Here is an 18,179-nt window from a genome sequence, read left to right on the forward strand (position 1 = left end):
ACACGGTCATATCTGGCTCCAAAATAGCAAGATGGCTGGTAACTTCATCTTCTGGACTTGAATAGTAAAGTTTTGGTTGTGAAAGCACAAAATCAAAACAATAAGCTAAAATGGGTTAAAATATTTGTATGGCTTTTTTTCTGGTCATACAGCATCAGTGTTTTAGTGTAAAGAACATGAACACAGATATAACAAAACAATTTATTTTGAAGTACAATTAAAAACATATTTTGCCCTGAGGCATCACATAGTATTGTATTTGATGGTGCAGTTGAAGATAGAGGCAATGGATGATGAGGCTAGAAATAGGATGAAAAGCACCATGACATAAAATGTGTAAAATCAAAATGGAAAAGTCCTGGCGTACCACTAAAGTATAGAACAGAAATGTTATTTCACATGCTGCTAATCGTTTTAGCTGTATTGAGAATACACTGGTTGGACCATTATGGATATATGTCAGTTTAAGCGTAAGGGCTTATATAATGCTGTATATTCTGACTTGGTTAAACATTTTACCACGAGGTAACCTCCTGGACTGTCTGTGGTAAAAGCTCTATTTCTGTGGGGCAGGTAGGTAATAGCGTAGCTGCTTCCAGAAGGAGGATGAGGGCGACATTGAGCTACTGCCCTTCCAGGTGACACAGTCTCCAACCTCGCTAAGAATTTGTAAGGCCTCTGGTAATGAACCCGATCTTGATACTTGTGTCATCTCAGTGTTGATGAAAACCAAGCGAGTCTGCCGCTCCACCAGGGCTGCGTGGATGGCACTCAGCAGGCCAGATCCAGGAGCAGGATCTGCAGAGGTGGGAACCAAAACCACCGTCCGGCTCTGCTCTATGCAGTCCAACACTGCCTCTGCTGCAGCTGCAGGCAACCAAAAAACAGATTCAACTTTATTTTATTAATGTTATTTTAGGTTGATATTCTTCAAAGGATTTCTTAAACAATTACCTTTCCCTGGTAGGACATCACGCTCATAAAGACAGAGATGGTAACCAAATCTCTCTTCCAAAACATTCTCCAGCCATCTTCTGTCACAAACATTTAGTCCTCCGTCTGTGACGCTCTCGTAGCACATCAAATAGGCGTCATAGCTTTTTTCATCTAAGTAAACAACAACAAGCTCTGTCACTTCCTTCACGTCCTCTGCAGCCCACAGAAAAGCAACTTTTTACCTCTTAAACACACATTTTTAGGTCAAATGAAACAAAAACGTTCGTCTTACCTGCTGCGCTCCAACGGCAGTTGAGAGTGTCTCTTAGGTAAAGAAAGATGTCAACTTTAAATTTCACATATATAGCTATTGTCACAACCACCATCACCACCATGCTGATGAAGCATGAAGCCAGGGAAACATACGAAGGACGAGCTGCAGCGAAACCATGGAGAGAGTAAAATGATTAAACAGTAACTTAAACAGTCATTAATAGTAACAGATGTCAGTCACTTGATTCTGGCTCAAATACGAGCTGTGGTCAAAAAGTTTGAAGACCGTTCCTGTTGCCCTCGAACATCGACGGAGTAAGTAAGCTTTAAGTATCCCAAGTTACATTACTTGATCAACATCAGCACCTGTGTTACACACATTTGTGCGACCACTGTACAAGCGCAGTTGGCGCTCACCATAGAGTTGAGCAGGGAGCACTCAATAAATTATGTGTCAAAACTCCCTTTAGACCCTTTAGAAAACCTGTTGCAATGAAGTAATGAGCCTGGTAAGGTGTTTTAAGTGGCATTCAGGTTTACAAAGGGGCAGAACGTCAATGTCCAAAACCAAAGACAGCGCGTTGGGTCAGGAGCATAACCAAGTGTTTTTTTTTTTTAACATTCGCAGGGTTGTGGACCGTGAATTTGTCTCTCAGGGTCAAACACTCAATGTCGAGTTCTACTGTGACCGTCTGAGGCGTCTGAGGGAAAACATTCAGTGCGAACGACCTGAATGGTGGCACGATAGCAATTTGGTTCTCCAACATGGCAATGCACCCACTTAACGTGAGTTTTTTCACCTGCACAATGGATGCTATCTCTTTCTGCCAGATTTGGCTTCCTATGACTTCTTTCTGTTAACCCCAAATTGTTTAACAAAATTTGATGTGCTATCCCTATTTTCAGCTCCATTGTCCAAAACCCACACACACACCAGTGGTCAACAAAACGTGTGCAACACAGGTGCTGATATCAATCAAGCAACACAACTTAGAATACTTACTAAAGTTATCTCTCCCCCTGCTTCGTGCACATGACTATGTGGCGCTCTTGGTCATTCACAACATGAACAGTCTCTGAACTTTTTGATTGCACCTCCTACAATGCTAAAATGATGAAAAGTCATTTAAATATTTGATTGACAACAACAAAAAATATTTGCTTATATTTTATTGACTAAAAATTTAAGCAATAATGAAAATCATTCAAAAAGCAAAACTCGGCATACCTTTCTGGGTCAGAGTGATGTTGACAGACTTTGGGTAATGACTGTCATGTTGCAGTCCACACGTATATTGTTTCGACAGATCTTCCTCTAACACTTCTTTGAAGACTAGAGAAGCTGTCATCCTTTTAGAATCATCGTTGCTGTGTAGGACAGGATTTAAAGGAGGGTAACAAGCTATTTTATAGGTGTGATGAGTGTTTATGTGACACTTTCACCACTTTCACACATTTTCACTACTAAACTTGCATAACTAAAGCGTGTACATGTGAGTCCAGTCTTACCATGTTTCTTTGTAGAAAACCCTTGAGCTTTCTGTTGTGGTCACAAATGACCTTTCAATCAACCAGAAGAGCGAATGCTGGCATGAAAACGTTTCAGCTACACAATCAATCACCTTTGTTGAACCTAGATGTAGAAATTTATACAAAAATTAAAGTAAGAGTGCAGACAGGCGGTAAATGTTTGTATCCATGCTGCATATATGAAACTCACCCAGCTCTACATCAAATACTTCACCCTCACGTGGTGAAGCGATAACTGCATGTTTCTGTTCTTTTTCTGCGCATGAATGAAGAACATACTTTACCAATTCTGTTGCATTTGAACTTCTGTAAAAAATAAAGGTACTAAAGAAGTGTTTTTCTTACTATTTGGTTGGACATCGAGTACCACATTAAGGGTCTCATTATATATTTGACCATGATACAGATAATGCTTGATGCAGGTGTAATTGCCGCTGTCATTCTTGTTCACAATCCCGAAGTAATGGTCACTTGGTGATGACTTGTTCTCATAACATAGAAAATGAAATTGGAAATTTAAGCAAAAATTTGCTAATGCATATGCTAAAATTTGGTAAAACATTCCAACCCTGCAACAATATTATACAATCCGATCTCATTCACACTAAAAATCTGCTGTGTTTTAATACCTTGTACCATGTGGTGCCATTCCTGGTAATATTAGGGGTATGTACACAAAGCACATCGGGGCATTTCAGTGTGCATGACTCGTTTGTGTAACACGTTTGGAGGTGCTGGGTAGTCTCGTCATACTCTCTGGACTGTGTTCTGTACACTGTCAGCCTGAACCAGGACTGGCGGCTCCTGCCATGTCATTAAAGAGGGTTAATGCGTGTAAGATATGCTAAGGTCAAATTATTTTCACATCAGTTTCATTAGGACCAGCTGACTTTGCCATTTATTAGTTGAGGAATGTTTGGATCTTACCTGAGAAAACATGAGTAATTCCCCTGATGGTTCACAGACGCACTGAGAATCACAAGGCTGTTCCCATGAACCACCACACCCATCTGCCTCTGCTCAGCGGCTGAGATGTTGTTGTAAAGATACATCTCCTGGCTGGAGTCACTTTTCCAGAGCACTTGGGCATCATAATGATTTTTCCCTCCGCAGTGCAGCGCCACCATGTCACCTGCTTTGACATAATACTCTTTGGGTGTCATGGGACACACACCTGCAGAAGAGAGTAAGAAATGCTCTTCAGTGTGTCGCTGTGTAAAAGCATAATTTGCTTGTGGACTGCTGGAACAAAATGTCAACAAATATAATCATCGCATTGAATCATTTAGAAATGTGGCTGCAGTACGGCAGGAAACGTACAGACAACCTCGCTGTCAATCAACATATCATCAGCATTATGAGCAACATGAGTTAGATGCTTGGTTGTAAACCTTCATATGTTGTTATGAAGATCCAAGTTCTGCAACATTCAAAGTTTGGTTGTGTCTCAATCTTTGTGATGGGGAAAGAGGCTGAAAATAGTTAATTTTAGCCTCAGTTATTGATTGGTTAATATGCTTTCCTGAACTATTAACATTCTGGTTGTTGACCCTTAACCCCTGCAAATTTGAAAAGATTAATTAACAGTTTAATTTGAACAAAAGTTTTGTGTTGGTGCTTTATTTGTTTTTGGCTCTTTTTTTGTTGGTCATGTGTCTGTTATTAGTCAATTTCTGTAAGTTTGATCAAACTCCCACATATTACATTGATTAGTTTGAGTAATGAGCTATCATATTTATCTCCCAAAGAATTCAACATGTATATAATCCATCATAAATCCTAAATAAAACTATTGACATCAAAACATCTGGGCATTATATATGTATATATATAAATCCTGTGATTCAAATGGCTTTTAATAAAGAATTTATAACTGTCAACCAGTAGAAATGCTACACACTACACATCACTGTTTATGATGTGTTAGTAAATGCACTTAATGTAAGTCGCTTTGGATAAAAGCGTCAGCTAAATGAAATGTAATGTAATGTAACATCAATAATAGAAGATCTAATAAATAATGTTATATTATAGGTTAAGATGCTCCACAAAGGGAATTAGCAAACTATTCCAGAAGATGATTTAATGGAGTTCCAACGGCAGTTGAGAATGTCTTTTAGGTAAAGAAAGATGTCAACTTTAAATTTCACATATACAGTTGAAACCAGAAGTTTATATACACTGTGCAAAAAGACACATAACACTTTTTTTTTCTCACTGTCTGAAGTTAAATCAGACTAAACCTCTCCTGTTTTAGGTCTGTTAGGATTACCAAAATTATTTAACTTTTGCTAAATGTCACAATAATGAGAAAGAGAATATTTTAGAGAATTTTTCATTACTTTCTTCAAGGTCAAAAGTTTACATACAGTTCCTTAGTATTTAGTAGCATTGCCTTTGAACTGCATGACTTGGGTCAAACGTTTTGGGTATCCTTCCACAAGCTTCTTACAGTACTCTGCTGGAATTCTGGCCCATTCCTCCTGACAGAACTGGTGTAACTGAGTCAGGTTTGTTGGCCGCCTCGCTCGCACACGCCTTTTCAGATCTGCCCACAAATTTTCGATGGGATTCAGGTCAGGGCTTTGTGATGGCCACTCCAAGACATTGACTTTGTTGTCCTCAAGCCACTTTTTAACTATTTTGGCAGTATGCTTAGGGTCATTGTCCATTTGGAAGACCCATTTGCGCCCACGTTTTAGCTTCCTGGCTGATGTCCTGAGATGTTGCCTTAATATTTCCAGGTAATGTTCTTTCTTCATGATGCCGTCTATTTTATGAAGAGCTCCAGTTCCTGCTGCAGCAAAACAGCCCCACAACATGATGCTGCCACCTCCATGCTTCACAGTTGGGATGGTGTTTTCAGGTCTACAAGCTTCCCCCTTTTTCCTCCAAATGTAACGGTGGTCATTATGGCCAAACAGCTCCACTTTAGTTTCATCAGACCACAGGACATGTCTCCAGAAGTTAAGGTCTTTGTCTTGGTGTCTTTTTGAAAACTGTAATCTGGCTTTTTTATGTTTCTTTAGGAGTAATGGCTTCCTTCTTGCTGAGTAGCCTTTCAGCCCATGTCGGTGCAGGACTCGTTTTACTGTGGATAATGACACTTTCTTACCAGCTTCAGCCATCATCTTCACAAGGTCTTTAGCTTTTGTTCTGGGGTTGATTTGCACATGTCGGACCAAAACACGTTCATCTCTGGGACACAGAGCCCGTCTCCTTCCTGAGCGGTGTGATGGCTGGACATTCCCATGTTTATACTTGCGTATAATTGTTTGCACAGATGAACGTGGCACCTTCAAGCATCTGGAAATTGCACCCAAGGATGAACCAGACTTGTGGAGCTCCACGATTCTCTCCCTGATTTCTTGGCTGATTTCTTTTGACTTTCCCATGATTTCAAACAAGGAAGCAGAGTGTTTGAGGTGTGGCCTTCAATTAACTCACATGTTGTCAGTTAACCTATCAGGAGCTTCAAAAGCCATGACATCATCATCTGGGCTTGCCCACATTGTTTAGACATAGTACTTTTGGTGTATGTAAACTTTTGACCTCAAAGAAAGTAAAATAAAATTCTCTAAGAAATTCTCTTTCTCATTATTGTGACATGTAGCAAAAGTTAAATAATTTTGGTAATCCTAACGGACCTGAAACAGGAGAGGTTTAGTCTGATTTAACTTCAGACAGTGAGAAAAAAAGTGTTATGTGTCTTTTTGCACAGTGTATGTAAACTTCTGGTTTCAACTGTAGCTACTGTCACAACCATCACCACCACCATACTGATGAAGCATGAAGCCAGGGAAACATACAAAGGACGAGCTGCAGGGAAACCATGGAGAGAGTAAAATGATTAAACAGTAACTTAAACAGTCATTAATAGTAACAGATGTCAGTCACTTGATTCTGGCTCAAATACGAGGTGTGGTCAAAACGTTTGAAGACCGTTCCTGTTGCCCTCGAACATCGACGGAGTAAGTAAGCTTTAAGTATCTCAAGTTACATTACTTGATCAACATCAGCACCTGTGTTACACACATTTGTGCGACCACTGTACAAGCGCAGTTGGCGCTCACCATAGAGTTGAGCAGGGAGCACTCAATAAATTATGTGTCAAAACTCCCTTTAGACCCTTTAGAAAACCTGTTGCAATGAAGTAATGAGCCTGGTAAGGTGTTTTAAGTGGCATTCAGGTTTACAAAGGGGCAGAACGTCAATGTCCAAAACCAAAGACAGCGCGTTGGGTCAGGAGCATAACCAAGTGGGTTTTTTTTTTAACATTCGCAGGGTTGTGGACCGTGAATTTGTCTCTCAGGGTCAAACACTCAATGTCGAGTTCTACTGTGACCGTCTGAGGCGTCTGAGGGAAAACATTCAGTGCGAACGACCTGAATGGTGGCACGATAGCAATTTGGTTCTCCAACATGGCAATGCACCCACTTAACGTGAGTTTTTTCACCTGCACAATGGATGCTATCTCTTTCTGCCAGATTTGGCTTCCTATGACTTCTTTCTGTTAACCCCAAATTGTTTAACAAAATTTGATGTGCTATCCCTATTTTCAGCTCCATTGTCCAAAACCCACACACACACCAGTGGTCAACAAAACGTGTGCAACACAGGTGCTGATATCGATCAAGCAACACAACTTAGAATACTTACTAAAGTTATCTCTCCCCCTGCTTCGTGCACATGACTATGTGGCGCTCTTGGTCATTCACAACAGGAACAGTCTCTGAACTTTTTGATTGCACCTCCTACAATGCTAAAATGATGAAAAGTCATTTAAATATTTGATTGACAACAACAAAAAATATTTGCTTATATTTTATTGACTAAAAATTTAAGCAATAATGAAAATCATTCAAAAAGCAAAACTCGGCATACCTTTCTGGGTCAGAGTGATGTTGACAGACTTTGGGTAATGACTGTCATGTTGCAGTCCACACGTATATTGTTTCGACAGATCTTCCTCTAACACTTCTTTGAAGACTAGAGAAGCTGTCATCCTTTTAGAATCATCGTTGCTGTGTAGGACAGGATTTAAAGGAGGGTAACAAGCTATTTTATAGGTGTGATGAGTGTTTATGTGACACTTTCACCACTTTCACACATTTTCACTACTAAACTTGCATAACTAAAGCGTGTACATGTGAGTCCAGTCTTACCATGTTTCTTTGTAGAAAACCCTTGAGCTTTCTGTTGTGGTCACAAATGACCCTTCAATCAACCAGAAGAGCGAATGCTGGCATGAAAACGTTTCAGCTACACAATCAATCACCTTTGTTGAACCTAGATGTAGAAATTTATACAAAAATTAAAGTAAGAGTGCAGACAGGCGGTAAATGTTTGTATCCATGCTGCATATATGAAACTCACCCAGCTCTACATCAAATACTTCACCCTCACGTGGTGAAGCGATAACTGCATGTTTCTGTTCTTTTTCTGCGCATGAATGAAGAACATACTTTACCAATTCTGTTGCATTTGAACTTCTGTAAAAAATAAAGGTACTAAAGAAGTGTTTTTCTTACTATTTGGTTGGACATCGAGTACCACATTAAGGGTCTCATTATATATTTGACCATGATACAGATAATGCTTGATGCAGGTGTAATTGCCGCTGTCATTCTTGTTCACAATCTCGAAGCAATGGTCACTTGGTGATGACTCGTTCTCGTGACATAGAAAATGAAATTGGAAATTTAAGCAAAAATTTGCTAATGCATATGCTAAAATTTGGTAAAACATTCCAACCCTGCAACAATATTATACAATCCGATCTCATTCACACTAAAAATCTGCTGTGTTTTAATACCTTGTACCATGTGGTGCCATTCCTGGTAATATTAGGGGTATGTACACAAAGCACATCGGGGCATTTCAGTGTGCATGACTCGTTTGTGTAACACGTTTGGAGGTGCGGGGTAGTCTCGTCATACTCTCTGGACTGTGTTCTGTACACTGTCAGCCTGAACCAGGACTGGCGGCTCCTGCCATGTCATTAAAGACGGTTAATGCGTGTAAGATATGCTAAGGTCAAATTATTTTCACATCAGTTTCATTAGGACCAGCTGACTTTGCCATTTATTAGTTGAGGAATGTTTGGATCTTACCTGAGAAAACATGAGTAATTCCCCTGATGGTTCACAGACGCACTGAGAATCACAAGGCTGTTCCCATGAACCACCACACCCATCTGCCTCTGCTCAGCGGCTGAGATGTTGTTGTAAAGATACATCTCCTGGCTGGAGTCACTTTTCCAGAGCACTTGGGCATCATAATGATTTTTCCCTCCGCAGTGCAGCGCCACCATGTCACCTGCTTTGACATAATACTCTTTGGGTGTCATGGGACACACACCTGCAGAAGAGAGTAAGAAATGCTCTTCAGTGTGTCGCTGTGTAAAAGCATAATTTGCTTGTGGACTGCTGGAACAAAATGTCAACAAATATAATCATCGCATTGAATCATTTAGAAATGTGGCTGCAGTACGGCAGGAAACGTACAGACAACCTCGCTGTCAATCAACATATCATCAGCATTATGAGCAACATGAGTTAGATGCTTGGTTGTAAACCTTCATATGTTGTTATGAAGATCCAAGTTCTGCAACATTCAAAGATTGGTTGTGTCTCAATCTTTGTGATGGGGAAAGAGGCTGAAAATAGTTAATTTTAGCCTCAGTTATTGATTGGTTAATATGCTTTCCTGAACTATTAACATTCTGGTTGTTGACCCTTAACCCCTGCAAATTTGAAAAGATTAATTAACAGTTTAATTTGAACAAAAGTTATGTGTTTGTGCTTTATTTGTTTTTGGCTCTTTTTTTGTTGGTCATGTGTCTGTTATTAGTCAATTCCTATAAGTTTTATCAAACTCCCACATATTACATTGATTAGTTTGAGTAATGAGCTATCATATTTATCTCCCAAAGAATTCAACATGTATATAATCCATCATAAATCCTAAATAAAACTATTGACATCAAAACATCTGGGTATTATATATGTGTAAATATAAATCCTGTGATTCAAATGGCTTTTAATAAAGAATTTATAACTGTCAACCAGTAGAAATGCTACACACTACACATCACTGTTTATGATGTGTTAGTAAATGCATTTATTGTAAGTCGCTTTGGATAAAAGCGTCAGCTAAATGAAATGTAATGTAATGTAACATCAATAATAGAAGATCTAATAAATAATGTTGTATTATAGGTTAAGATGCTCCACAAAGGGAAATTAGCAAACTATTCCAGAAGTAGCCTGCTTTTTAAACTAATTACAATTAGCTCCATATAAATTATCAGCTGTGAAATTAGTCAAGCATGAATGCATTAATAATTGTAATATTATAATATAACATTCAAAAATTTGTCATTGAGCATTATGAGAACTCAAACTTTTTTAACTTTATAATTTGATGCGAACTGTACTTAATTTATTGTCCAGAACTTGTCTTTAACTGATGATACTGCTGTAATTGAAACACCTGATAGTTTTAGAGAATAGTTTGATCTCTTACCTGATAAAAGTGTGAGGAGGAAGAGCAGAGGGACCGTTATGATAACCATCTTTCCCAAACTCTCGGCAGCGTCGACAAAAACTATCAAACTGCCCGAAGATACCTTCTGCTAAAAGTTTCCTAATCTGTTCACGTCAGACTGTGATGATGAAAAATAAAACTTGTGGAAGAGCACCACGTGGTGGCACCAGAACATTCCGGATTCCCCCTAAAATGTTTCTTTTCTAGATAGTATTAGTCTGTCATGATATTGTTTTTAATAGGCTACAACACGTCATTAGAATAATCTGTTTACTCCATGAAGATAAAAAAAGAAACTGTAACTTTAAAATATCCTTTGTTGTAGCTTCGTTTCATCCGCAATAACTGAGGCAAGAACGACGCAGCAGGGCGCTCAGAGAAACCCACCTTGATGCGCGCTCTGCAGGTGTAGACCAGCTTTACACAACCATTGACAACAGAATGACGTTGACTCATTTAGTCGGAGTGGTAGGAGCTCCAACCACCAACCTTTGTATACCACATGTCAACAACAAGGCAATCCAAAGTTATAACTGCAAAGTCTCTCTTTATACATGTCACAGTGAGCCTGGAGATTTGTTTTTCGCCACCTGCGCTCAGCTTTTCGACACTCTCTTTTCTCTATTCTGAGTAACGTGGCATTTCTCCAAGGAGACCTTTGCTTACCAGCGACAACCTTCACTTCAGTGGGTGCAATGGCATCAATAACATTTTTAACTTTAGAATTGAAGCTATCTACACGCTTATTGACTGGGATGCCAGAGAGGGCTGGTGTGGAGGAGAACCTCTGAATAAATAGTTCACTGGTGTTTTCAGAGTAACGCTTTGTCACGGTCAAAGATAAAGAGAAAAGGAAATGGAACAAATGCAGTAGAGGAGGAGGAAGATAGCTGCACTAATTAAAATATACATTTGATTAGGATCTGAATCTTAAAGCAGGGTGGATCAGAAAGTTGGCTTTAGTATTTATGTATTAGGCAAAATAATAATTTGTAAAATGTGGATTGTGTGTTTGCTATTACGATTGTTTCATGTTCTCAGGTCTCTTGGTAAAGATATCACAATCTTAAAGAGACTTGGCTATATACATAAATAAAGTTTATGATTGTATTTTCTAGTAGTGGGTTAAGTCTACAAAAGTTACTTTGTCTTATGTCCTCAATCAGACTCATAATTTTACGGTATTAGGTCTATTTTCCCAACTTCCCACAGGTGGAGCTGACAGTGATCAGCTGATCACAAATCAATCCACTCAATGATTTGTCTCAACAAAGCTCCGGCAGAGACAGAAATACCACATCACCCTTCTGACTCTCAAATAGACATGTGGTTCCCCTAAATCTCCCCAATACAGAGGAACAACTAACTCAAAGTGGTCACAGATGACTGGTGAGAGTGACATCAGCATCATGTGAGTTAATCTATCATTTATTTTTTAAATGTCAATTTTGAACACCACATTCTTGTTTTTAAACATTGTTTAGGCCCAAAATAATTTCCAGAAGTCTTTTTCCCAAAACGTAAATACTGAATTAAACCGGGATTTGCCGGCTATCCTATCTGAATGAATCCTTGATTTGTTTTCACGAAAGCAGTGGTACATACATTACCATGGAGGTTTATTCTGTACATTTAGTCTGCTACAGATCAGGCCAGAGCCAGCCTTGAGCATCTGGGGCCCCACTTCCCATTAAATCCAATCCAATAGTGATTTAATTTACTTATATTCTTCAATTACTTCTTAATACTTTAGTTTTATTGTTAGTTCCTGAGCTGGTTTCAAATTGCCTTCACGTGCACATATTTTAGCGGCCAGTAGTGGGCAGTGCTGCATTGCAAAATAATCCTGCAATAATGAGTGAATAGTGTGAAGCATTTTGGATTACTGCATCTAGAAGGACTATTTCTGTTCACATTAACTTATGTTAGGTCTTAATCAGAAACTTATATATGTGCTCATGTGTGCTTTTAAGATGCATTTTGAGCTTGTGGACCTGAGGAAGACATTCAACCACTGCAGTGGACGCTAACAGGAATCAAAATAAACAAACAAATAAGAAACTGTTTTTTGTTTGGTGCTGAGCAGGCAGTGTTTCATGGGAAGTGAACAGTGAACCATTGAGTTGATGGGACAGATATATAAAAAACATACAGATTAAAAATGTTAACCCTTCCACATATTCATTTTTACTGCTTTAAAAGTACTGGTACAACAAAAACTAGAGGAAAGTGCATTTTTAACATTTCTTTCAAATTAGAGCAGCGGATCTGGAGACTTTCCCTGCAGTTCCTACACCTGGCAGCACTTTCTCACAAAAGACATTTTAACATGGCACAGAATGAAAAACAGATGTGTGAATAATAAAACCGATATTGGCTAATTTTCATTCAGCTGCATCATTTCTCAGGGTCCCAGTATATTTTGCATGCTGGATCATTTTTACACCGCCGTGCCTGACTGGGTTTCAAAAGTAAAACACAAACACCTGTGTTTTTGTTTGTTTGTTTTGTTTACCAATAATGGCAACTCAAAGTGGTGAAAAACACCTATTTGCTCTATGATTTACTCAACCAACTGCTATCACCACCTTAAGAAAGAACATTTTATATGGAAATGTAGGAAAAATATGTTATAGGGATAAAGAAGGGGGCTGAGGATCTTCAAATACTGTTGAGTTCTCTACACGACTGCCTTGATGACGTGAAAAGCTGTATGTCACAATATTTTCTACAACTCAACTCAAGCAAATCAGAGATTCTTGTAATTGGTCCACCACACGTAACCAAACAAATCCACCCATCTGCTGGCCCGCTTGTAGAATTCATTACACCTGTTGCAAAAAAATCTTGGGGTTTGGTTTGATAGCAATTTGAGTTTGGAACACCATATTACAAAGCTTGTGCAGTCCTGTTTCTATCACCTTTGAAATATCTCAAAAATCCATCCTATCTTAACATTTCCTGATGCTGAGACCATGATACATGCCTTCATCTACTCACGCCTAGACTACTGCAACAGCCTCTTCACCTGCCTCAATCAAAAATCCATCAGTCGACTTCAAACTGTACAGAACTCAGCTGCCAGACTTTTAACCAAAACCAGGAAAAGGGACCAAATCTCGCCTATTTTAGCCTCCTCGCACCGGCTCCCAGTATGTTTTAGAATTGATTTTAAGATTTTACTGTTGACTTTTAATGCTCTTCATGGTCTCTCTCCCTCCTATTTAGCTGACCTGATTGTTTCATACAACCCTGCCCGAAGTCTGAGATCCTCAGACAAAAAAACGTTTATCTGTTCCGGAGACACGTCTTAAAACTAAAGGTGACAAAACATTTTCAGTCACAGCCTCCAAGTTATGGAACGAGCTGCCTGAGGAAATAAGGTCTGCAGAGTCAGTGACATCTTTGAAGTCTCTTCTTAAAACACACTTTTATCGGAAAGCCTTTGCTGATTTTAGTTGATTTCAGTGATCGATTGTTATTTCTTTTATACCCTGTTTTAATTTGGTTTTCATTTGTTTTTATGATTGTTTTATATGATCAATGTGCTGTTAAGACTTCTTAGAATTCAATTGTTGTTTTATTTTAATGGCTTATTTTATGTGAAGCACTTTCTAACTGAAGTTTACAAAAGTGCTATCCAAATAAAAAAATATTATTATTATTATTGGAGGCAAACTGTGAGTCCAACACAAGCTTTAAAATATTGAACATATGTAGAAAAATTCTAACTTTTTAATGAATTTTGTTAAACTGCTATAAGTTGAATATGAATAGATTAGATGGTATGAAAGCAAACTACCTTTCATAGTTGCTAGAGTACAAAATAGTCATTCTGACTGCCCAATATTGTACTGGTTATAATCCTGCGTAGGTATATGAGGTAAAAGTCTTGGGGCAGGAAGGTAATAGCGTAGCTGCTTCCAGAAGGAGGAGGAGGGCGACATGGAGCTCCTGCCCTTCCAGGTGACACAGTGTCCAGCCTCACTAAGACGTTGTAAAGCCTCTGGTAATGAACCTGTGCTCGAAACTTGTGCTGTGTTGATGAGAACCAAGCGAGTCTTCCGCTCCACCAGCGCTGCATGGATGTCCTTCAGCAGGTCAGATCCTGGACCAGAACCAGGGGAGGTGGGAACCAAAACCACCATCCGGCTTAGCTCTATGCAGTCCAACACTGCCACTGCTGCTGCTGCAGGCAACCAAAGTTCAGAACAAATTTGACTTGATTAATACTCGAAGATTAAATTATATTCAAACATATGTAAACATAATACCATACCCTCCCCTGATGAGACATCACGATCAAAAATACAGAGATTGTAACCAAATCTCTCCTCCAAAACCCTCTCCAGCCATCTTCTGTCATCTTCATTCAGTCCTGTGTCTGTGATGCTCTCGTAATACATCAAATAGGCATCGTAGCTTTTTCCATCTTCCCAAAAACAACAAACACAGCAGCACTATGTTAGGAGTGTATACTGGTGAAGGTAGACAAAAACATGGATGTTGACACAAACAGGCAGTTAAAGAAAAAATATCAACCTGTAACACAAAAGGACAAAAAGACAAAATTATAATTCCTACCTGAGGTTCTGCGATAGCAGCCAAGAGTGTCTCGCAGGAAAAGAGTGATGTTGATTTTAAACTTCACACAAACAACTATAGTTACAACAATCAGCACCACAGTGATGCAGAATACCAGGGGGAGGGATGAGGCACCTGGTGTAGGGAAATATTAGTTTGATATTGATGGTAGTGTAAAGAACAAAACCCCTGAAACACAACTAAATACAATAGTGAATCTGTGTGTCTATGTAACATACCTTTCTGGGTCAGGGTGATGGTGACAAAGCTTGGAAGTTGGTGGTCAGATTCCAGTTTACAGGTATATTGTTTTGACAGATCCTCATATGACACTTTTTGGAAAACTAAAGATGCTATCACCTTTTGTTCCCGACTATTATTTTCACTGGAAAGGAAAGGAAAGGAAAGGAAAGGAAAGGAAAGGAAAGGAAAGGAAAGGAAAAGAAAAGAAAAGAAAAGAAAAGAAAAGAAAAGAAAAGAAAAGAAAAGAAAAGAAAAGAAAAGAAAAGAAAAGAAAAGAAAAGAAAAGAAAAGAAAGGATGTAGGAAGTTCCAGAAGCACATCTGTTATAATGTGTTGAGTGCTGATTGGAGCTACATACATTTGTGAATATCCCTCAAACGTAACTGTGGGAGTGTTTAATGTGTGTGAAATATTACCTTGTAAGAGTGTAGAATACTGGTAGGCTGTTGTTTGTCTCCACAAATGATTTTCCACTTAACCAGAAAACCAAATCAAAGTCTGAATACAGAACAGCTTCACAATCAATCACCACTGTTGAGTCTAGAAAAAAAAGACACATTTTATATTTGATTAATTCTAAAGTTATAGCTGAATGTGTGTGTGTGCTTATGAAATCTAGACAATAACTCACCTAAAACTACATGAAATACACTGCTTTCTTGTGGTGACAGTATTTTTGATTTTCCATATTTTTCTGTCAAAGAAAGAGAGCAAACGTGTTAATATTTGTAAAAAGTATATGAAACACTGATCATAAACATATCCAAAAAGTGTTTTTCTTACTGCTTGGTTGGACATCAAGTATGACTGTAAAGGTCTTATTATATGTTTGACCATGATACAGGTAAGACCTGGTGCAGGTGTAGCTTCCCCTGTCGTTTTTGTCCACACTCGAGAAGCTATTGCCTCTTGGTGATGACTCGCCCTCCTGACAGAGAAAATTAAGTTGACAATTTATTTCCAACACAACAACGATATTGTACAATCAAAACTCACTCACACTAAAAAAAAAAATCTGCTGTGTTTTAATACCTTGTGCCATATGATGCCATTGCTGGTTATATTAGGAGTATGTACACAAGGGACATTCGCACTGGGGCAATACAATGTGCATGACTCTTGTGTGTAACACGTTGAGGAGTACTGGGTATTCTCGTCATACTCTCTGGACTGTGTTGCGTACACTGTCAACGTGAACCAGGACCAGCTGTGGGCAGTCCTGCACAATAAATGTGAAAGTGAAGAAAGATTTAAAGGTGCAATATATAAGATTTAGGTTCTGTCTTGTAATACCAGTTTGTATGTTAGGAGGCAACAGTGAGTCCAGGCAGTCTGTCAACAGTCTGGTTGGACTCCTTGTCTTGTTGCACGAATCACATTTAGGAGATATCTTGTTTTTTGATGATGATTGTAAAGTTAGATTGTAGTGACCGAGATGAGGATAATTGATATTAAAAATGGTGATTGATTCAGCCTGCTTGCTTACCTCTACTTTTAGCAAGACCACAGAAGCAAGACAACAGCCACAACAACACCATCTATCTGCACCACTTGGGCTTGTTTTTTTGGCACAGTTTGTGTTTTGCAGCACCAAAGATTAGTGCAGTACAGTACTTTGCCAATAAAAAGTAACCCTAATATGAACTCTTGTTTGCTGCTATTTTGCCAAGAGTTTCAGCCATCAGTGTGTTTCTGTTCCTCTTAATCAAACTTGAGGTTAGAATACATTATTTATTCTTTCTCCCATGTTGGACGGAATTCAGACGACGCCGCAGTGACTCACTATTATTGCTTGTTGAGGTGGTCCAGGGCTAGGTGGTTGGCATGCTAACTTCTACGGACATCTTTGCCCCATAATACATAAAGCTCTTCCACATAACTCTAAAAACTGATATTTCTTTACATTATGTTGATCATTTTTGCTACGGAGAACTCTTGCATGCGGCACCGTTGAGGTTCAGTTTACGAAACACCAGTTTTCCTCAGAGCCAAAGTGCCATTGCTACATGGTACAACTCAGAATTACGCTCTGCTAGGCAGGCGACTAGAAAGCTGGAAAGGAAATGGAGTTCCACTAATTTAGAAGAATTTCACCCGGACTGGAAGGATAGTCTAATATTATATAAGAAAGCTCTTCGTAAGGCCAGGACTTTATATTATTCATCATTAATAGAGGACAAGAAGAACAACCCCAGGTTTCTTTTCAGCACTGTAGCAGGCTGACAAAGAGTCACAGCCCAGTTGAGCCCTCTATTCCTTCAGCTGTCAGCAGTAATGACTTCATTAACTTCTTTACTAATCAAAATCTTACTATTGGGGAGAGAATCGGGCCGACCTTTCCTGCCACCGTCACTGATGTGATGTTAAGCACAGCAGCCCTGGAAGCAACTGTAGGACCAGATGTAAACTTGGAAAATGTCTCTTCTGTTGAGCTCTCTGAGTTAACTAGAATTATTTCTTCATCTGGATCCTCTAGCTGTCTGTTAGATCCCATCCCAACTAAACTTTTTAAGGAAGTCTTTCCTTTAATTAATACTTCAATATTAGATCAGATCAACTTATCTATTGTAACCGGCTATGTACCGCAGTGTCATGAAAGAGCAGTTGCATGACTTTTGTTTATCTTTCACATCACCATAATGTCAAATAATTAGCACAATGGTGCAGTGCAATTTTAAAAGCTGTTGCAGAATGATGTTCGATAAGACAACAATCTTTAAAAGCAATCAAAAGACCAAACTTAACTTTGGATTAGTTTAGGAGTGTTTAGATCTTACCCAGGAGAGCATGAGTAATTCCCCTGATGTTTTACAGAGGCTCTGAGAATAACAAGACTCCTCCCGTGGACCAGCAGATCCATCTGTCTCGGCTCATCTGATGTTGACATGTCAGTCAGATTCATGTGCTCGGTGGTGTGACTGGTCCAGAAGACGTCTGCCTCGTTATCATTGTGCAAACCGCATTGAGGACAATGGAGCACCACCATCTCACCTGCTTTGGCATGTAACATCTGCGTTTTCAGTGGATACACACCTACAAATGAATGTCAACATTTTGTGTTTATT

The 18,179-nt window shown here is 39.0% G+C and overlaps 2 protein-coding genes across 2 annotated transcripts; both read right to left on the reverse strand.

Moving 5' to 3' along the window:
* Positions 1–194: 194 nt before the first annotated feature.
* LOC138620540 (interleukin-1 receptor-like 1) lies at positions 195–10,324 on the reverse strand. The gene is made up of 16 exons (XM_069697826.1): positions 10,267–10,324; positions 8,853–9,099; positions 8,555–8,729; positions 8,271–8,412; positions 8,116–8,181; positions 7,905–8,028; positions 7,624–7,763; positions 3,667–3,913; positions 3,369–3,543; positions 3,085–3,226; positions 2,930–2,995; positions 2,719–2,842; positions 2,438–2,577; positions 1,229–1,372; positions 955–1,107; positions 195–867 (listed from the first exon to the last, which is right to left on the reverse strand). The coding sequence occupies exons 1-16, from the start codon at positions 10,313–10,315 to the stop codon at positions 557–559; spliced, it is 2,445 nt and encodes an 814-aa protein (XP_069553927.1). The 5' UTR covers positions 10,316–10,324; the 3' UTR covers positions 195–556.
* A 3,729-nt stretch (positions 10,325–14,053) lies between these two features.
* LOC138620394 (interleukin-18 receptor 1-like) lies at positions 14,054–18,124 on the reverse strand. Its single transcript, XM_069697566.1, has 9 exons — positions 17,892–18,124; positions 16,147–16,333; positions 15,898–16,042; positions 15,746–15,808; positions 15,531–15,654; positions 15,111–15,256; positions 14,872–15,006; positions 14,567–14,719; positions 14,054–14,476 (listed from the first exon to the last, which is right to left on the reverse strand). Exons 1-9 carry the CDS (start codon positions 18,122–18,124, stop codon positions 14,118–14,120), a joined length of 1,545 nt encoding a protein of 514 aa, XP_069553667.1. The 3' UTR covers positions 14,054–14,117.
* Positions 18,125–18,179: the final 55 nt, after the last annotated feature.

This window comes from Brachyistius frenatus, unplaced genomic scaffold (genome assembly GCF_029030835.1).
Source record: "Brachyistius frenatus isolate BFR_SWC_R1_liver_20210118 unplaced genomic scaffold, ASM2903083v1 Contig_24, whole genome shotgun sequence".
In the NCBI taxonomy this organism is placed as follows: domain Eukaryota; kingdom Metazoa; phylum Chordata; class Actinopteri; family Embiotocidae; genus Brachyistius; species Brachyistius frenatus.

Bases quoted from the DNA above. Each gene is read 5' to 3' on its own strand.
- LOC138620540 (XM_069697826.1), bottom strand. From the start codon at position 10,315: ATGGTTATCATAACGGTCCCTCTGCTCTTCCTCCTCACACTTTTATCA. The intron at 8,730-8,852 runs GTAAGATCCAAA...ATGACATGGCAG, and splicing joins AATTACTCATGTTTTCTCAG to GAGCCGCCAGTCCTGGTTCA. The intron at 7,764-7,904 runs GTAAGACTGGAC...TGTCCTACACAG, and splicing joins GTTTTCTACAAAGAAACATG to CAACGATGATTCTAAAAGGA.
- LOC138620394 (XM_069697566.1), bottom strand. From the start codon at position 18,124: ATGTTACATGCCAAAGCAGGTGAGATGGTGGTGCTCCATTGTCCTCAA. The intron at 16,043-16,146 runs GTATTAAAACAC...TTTCTCTGTCAG, and splicing joins ATGGCATCATATGGCACAAG to GAGGGCGAGTCATCACCAAG. The intron at 15,655-15,745 runs GTGAGTTATTGT...TTTTTTTTCTAG, and splicing joins TGTATTTCATGTAGTTTTAG to ACTCAACAGTGGTGATTGAT.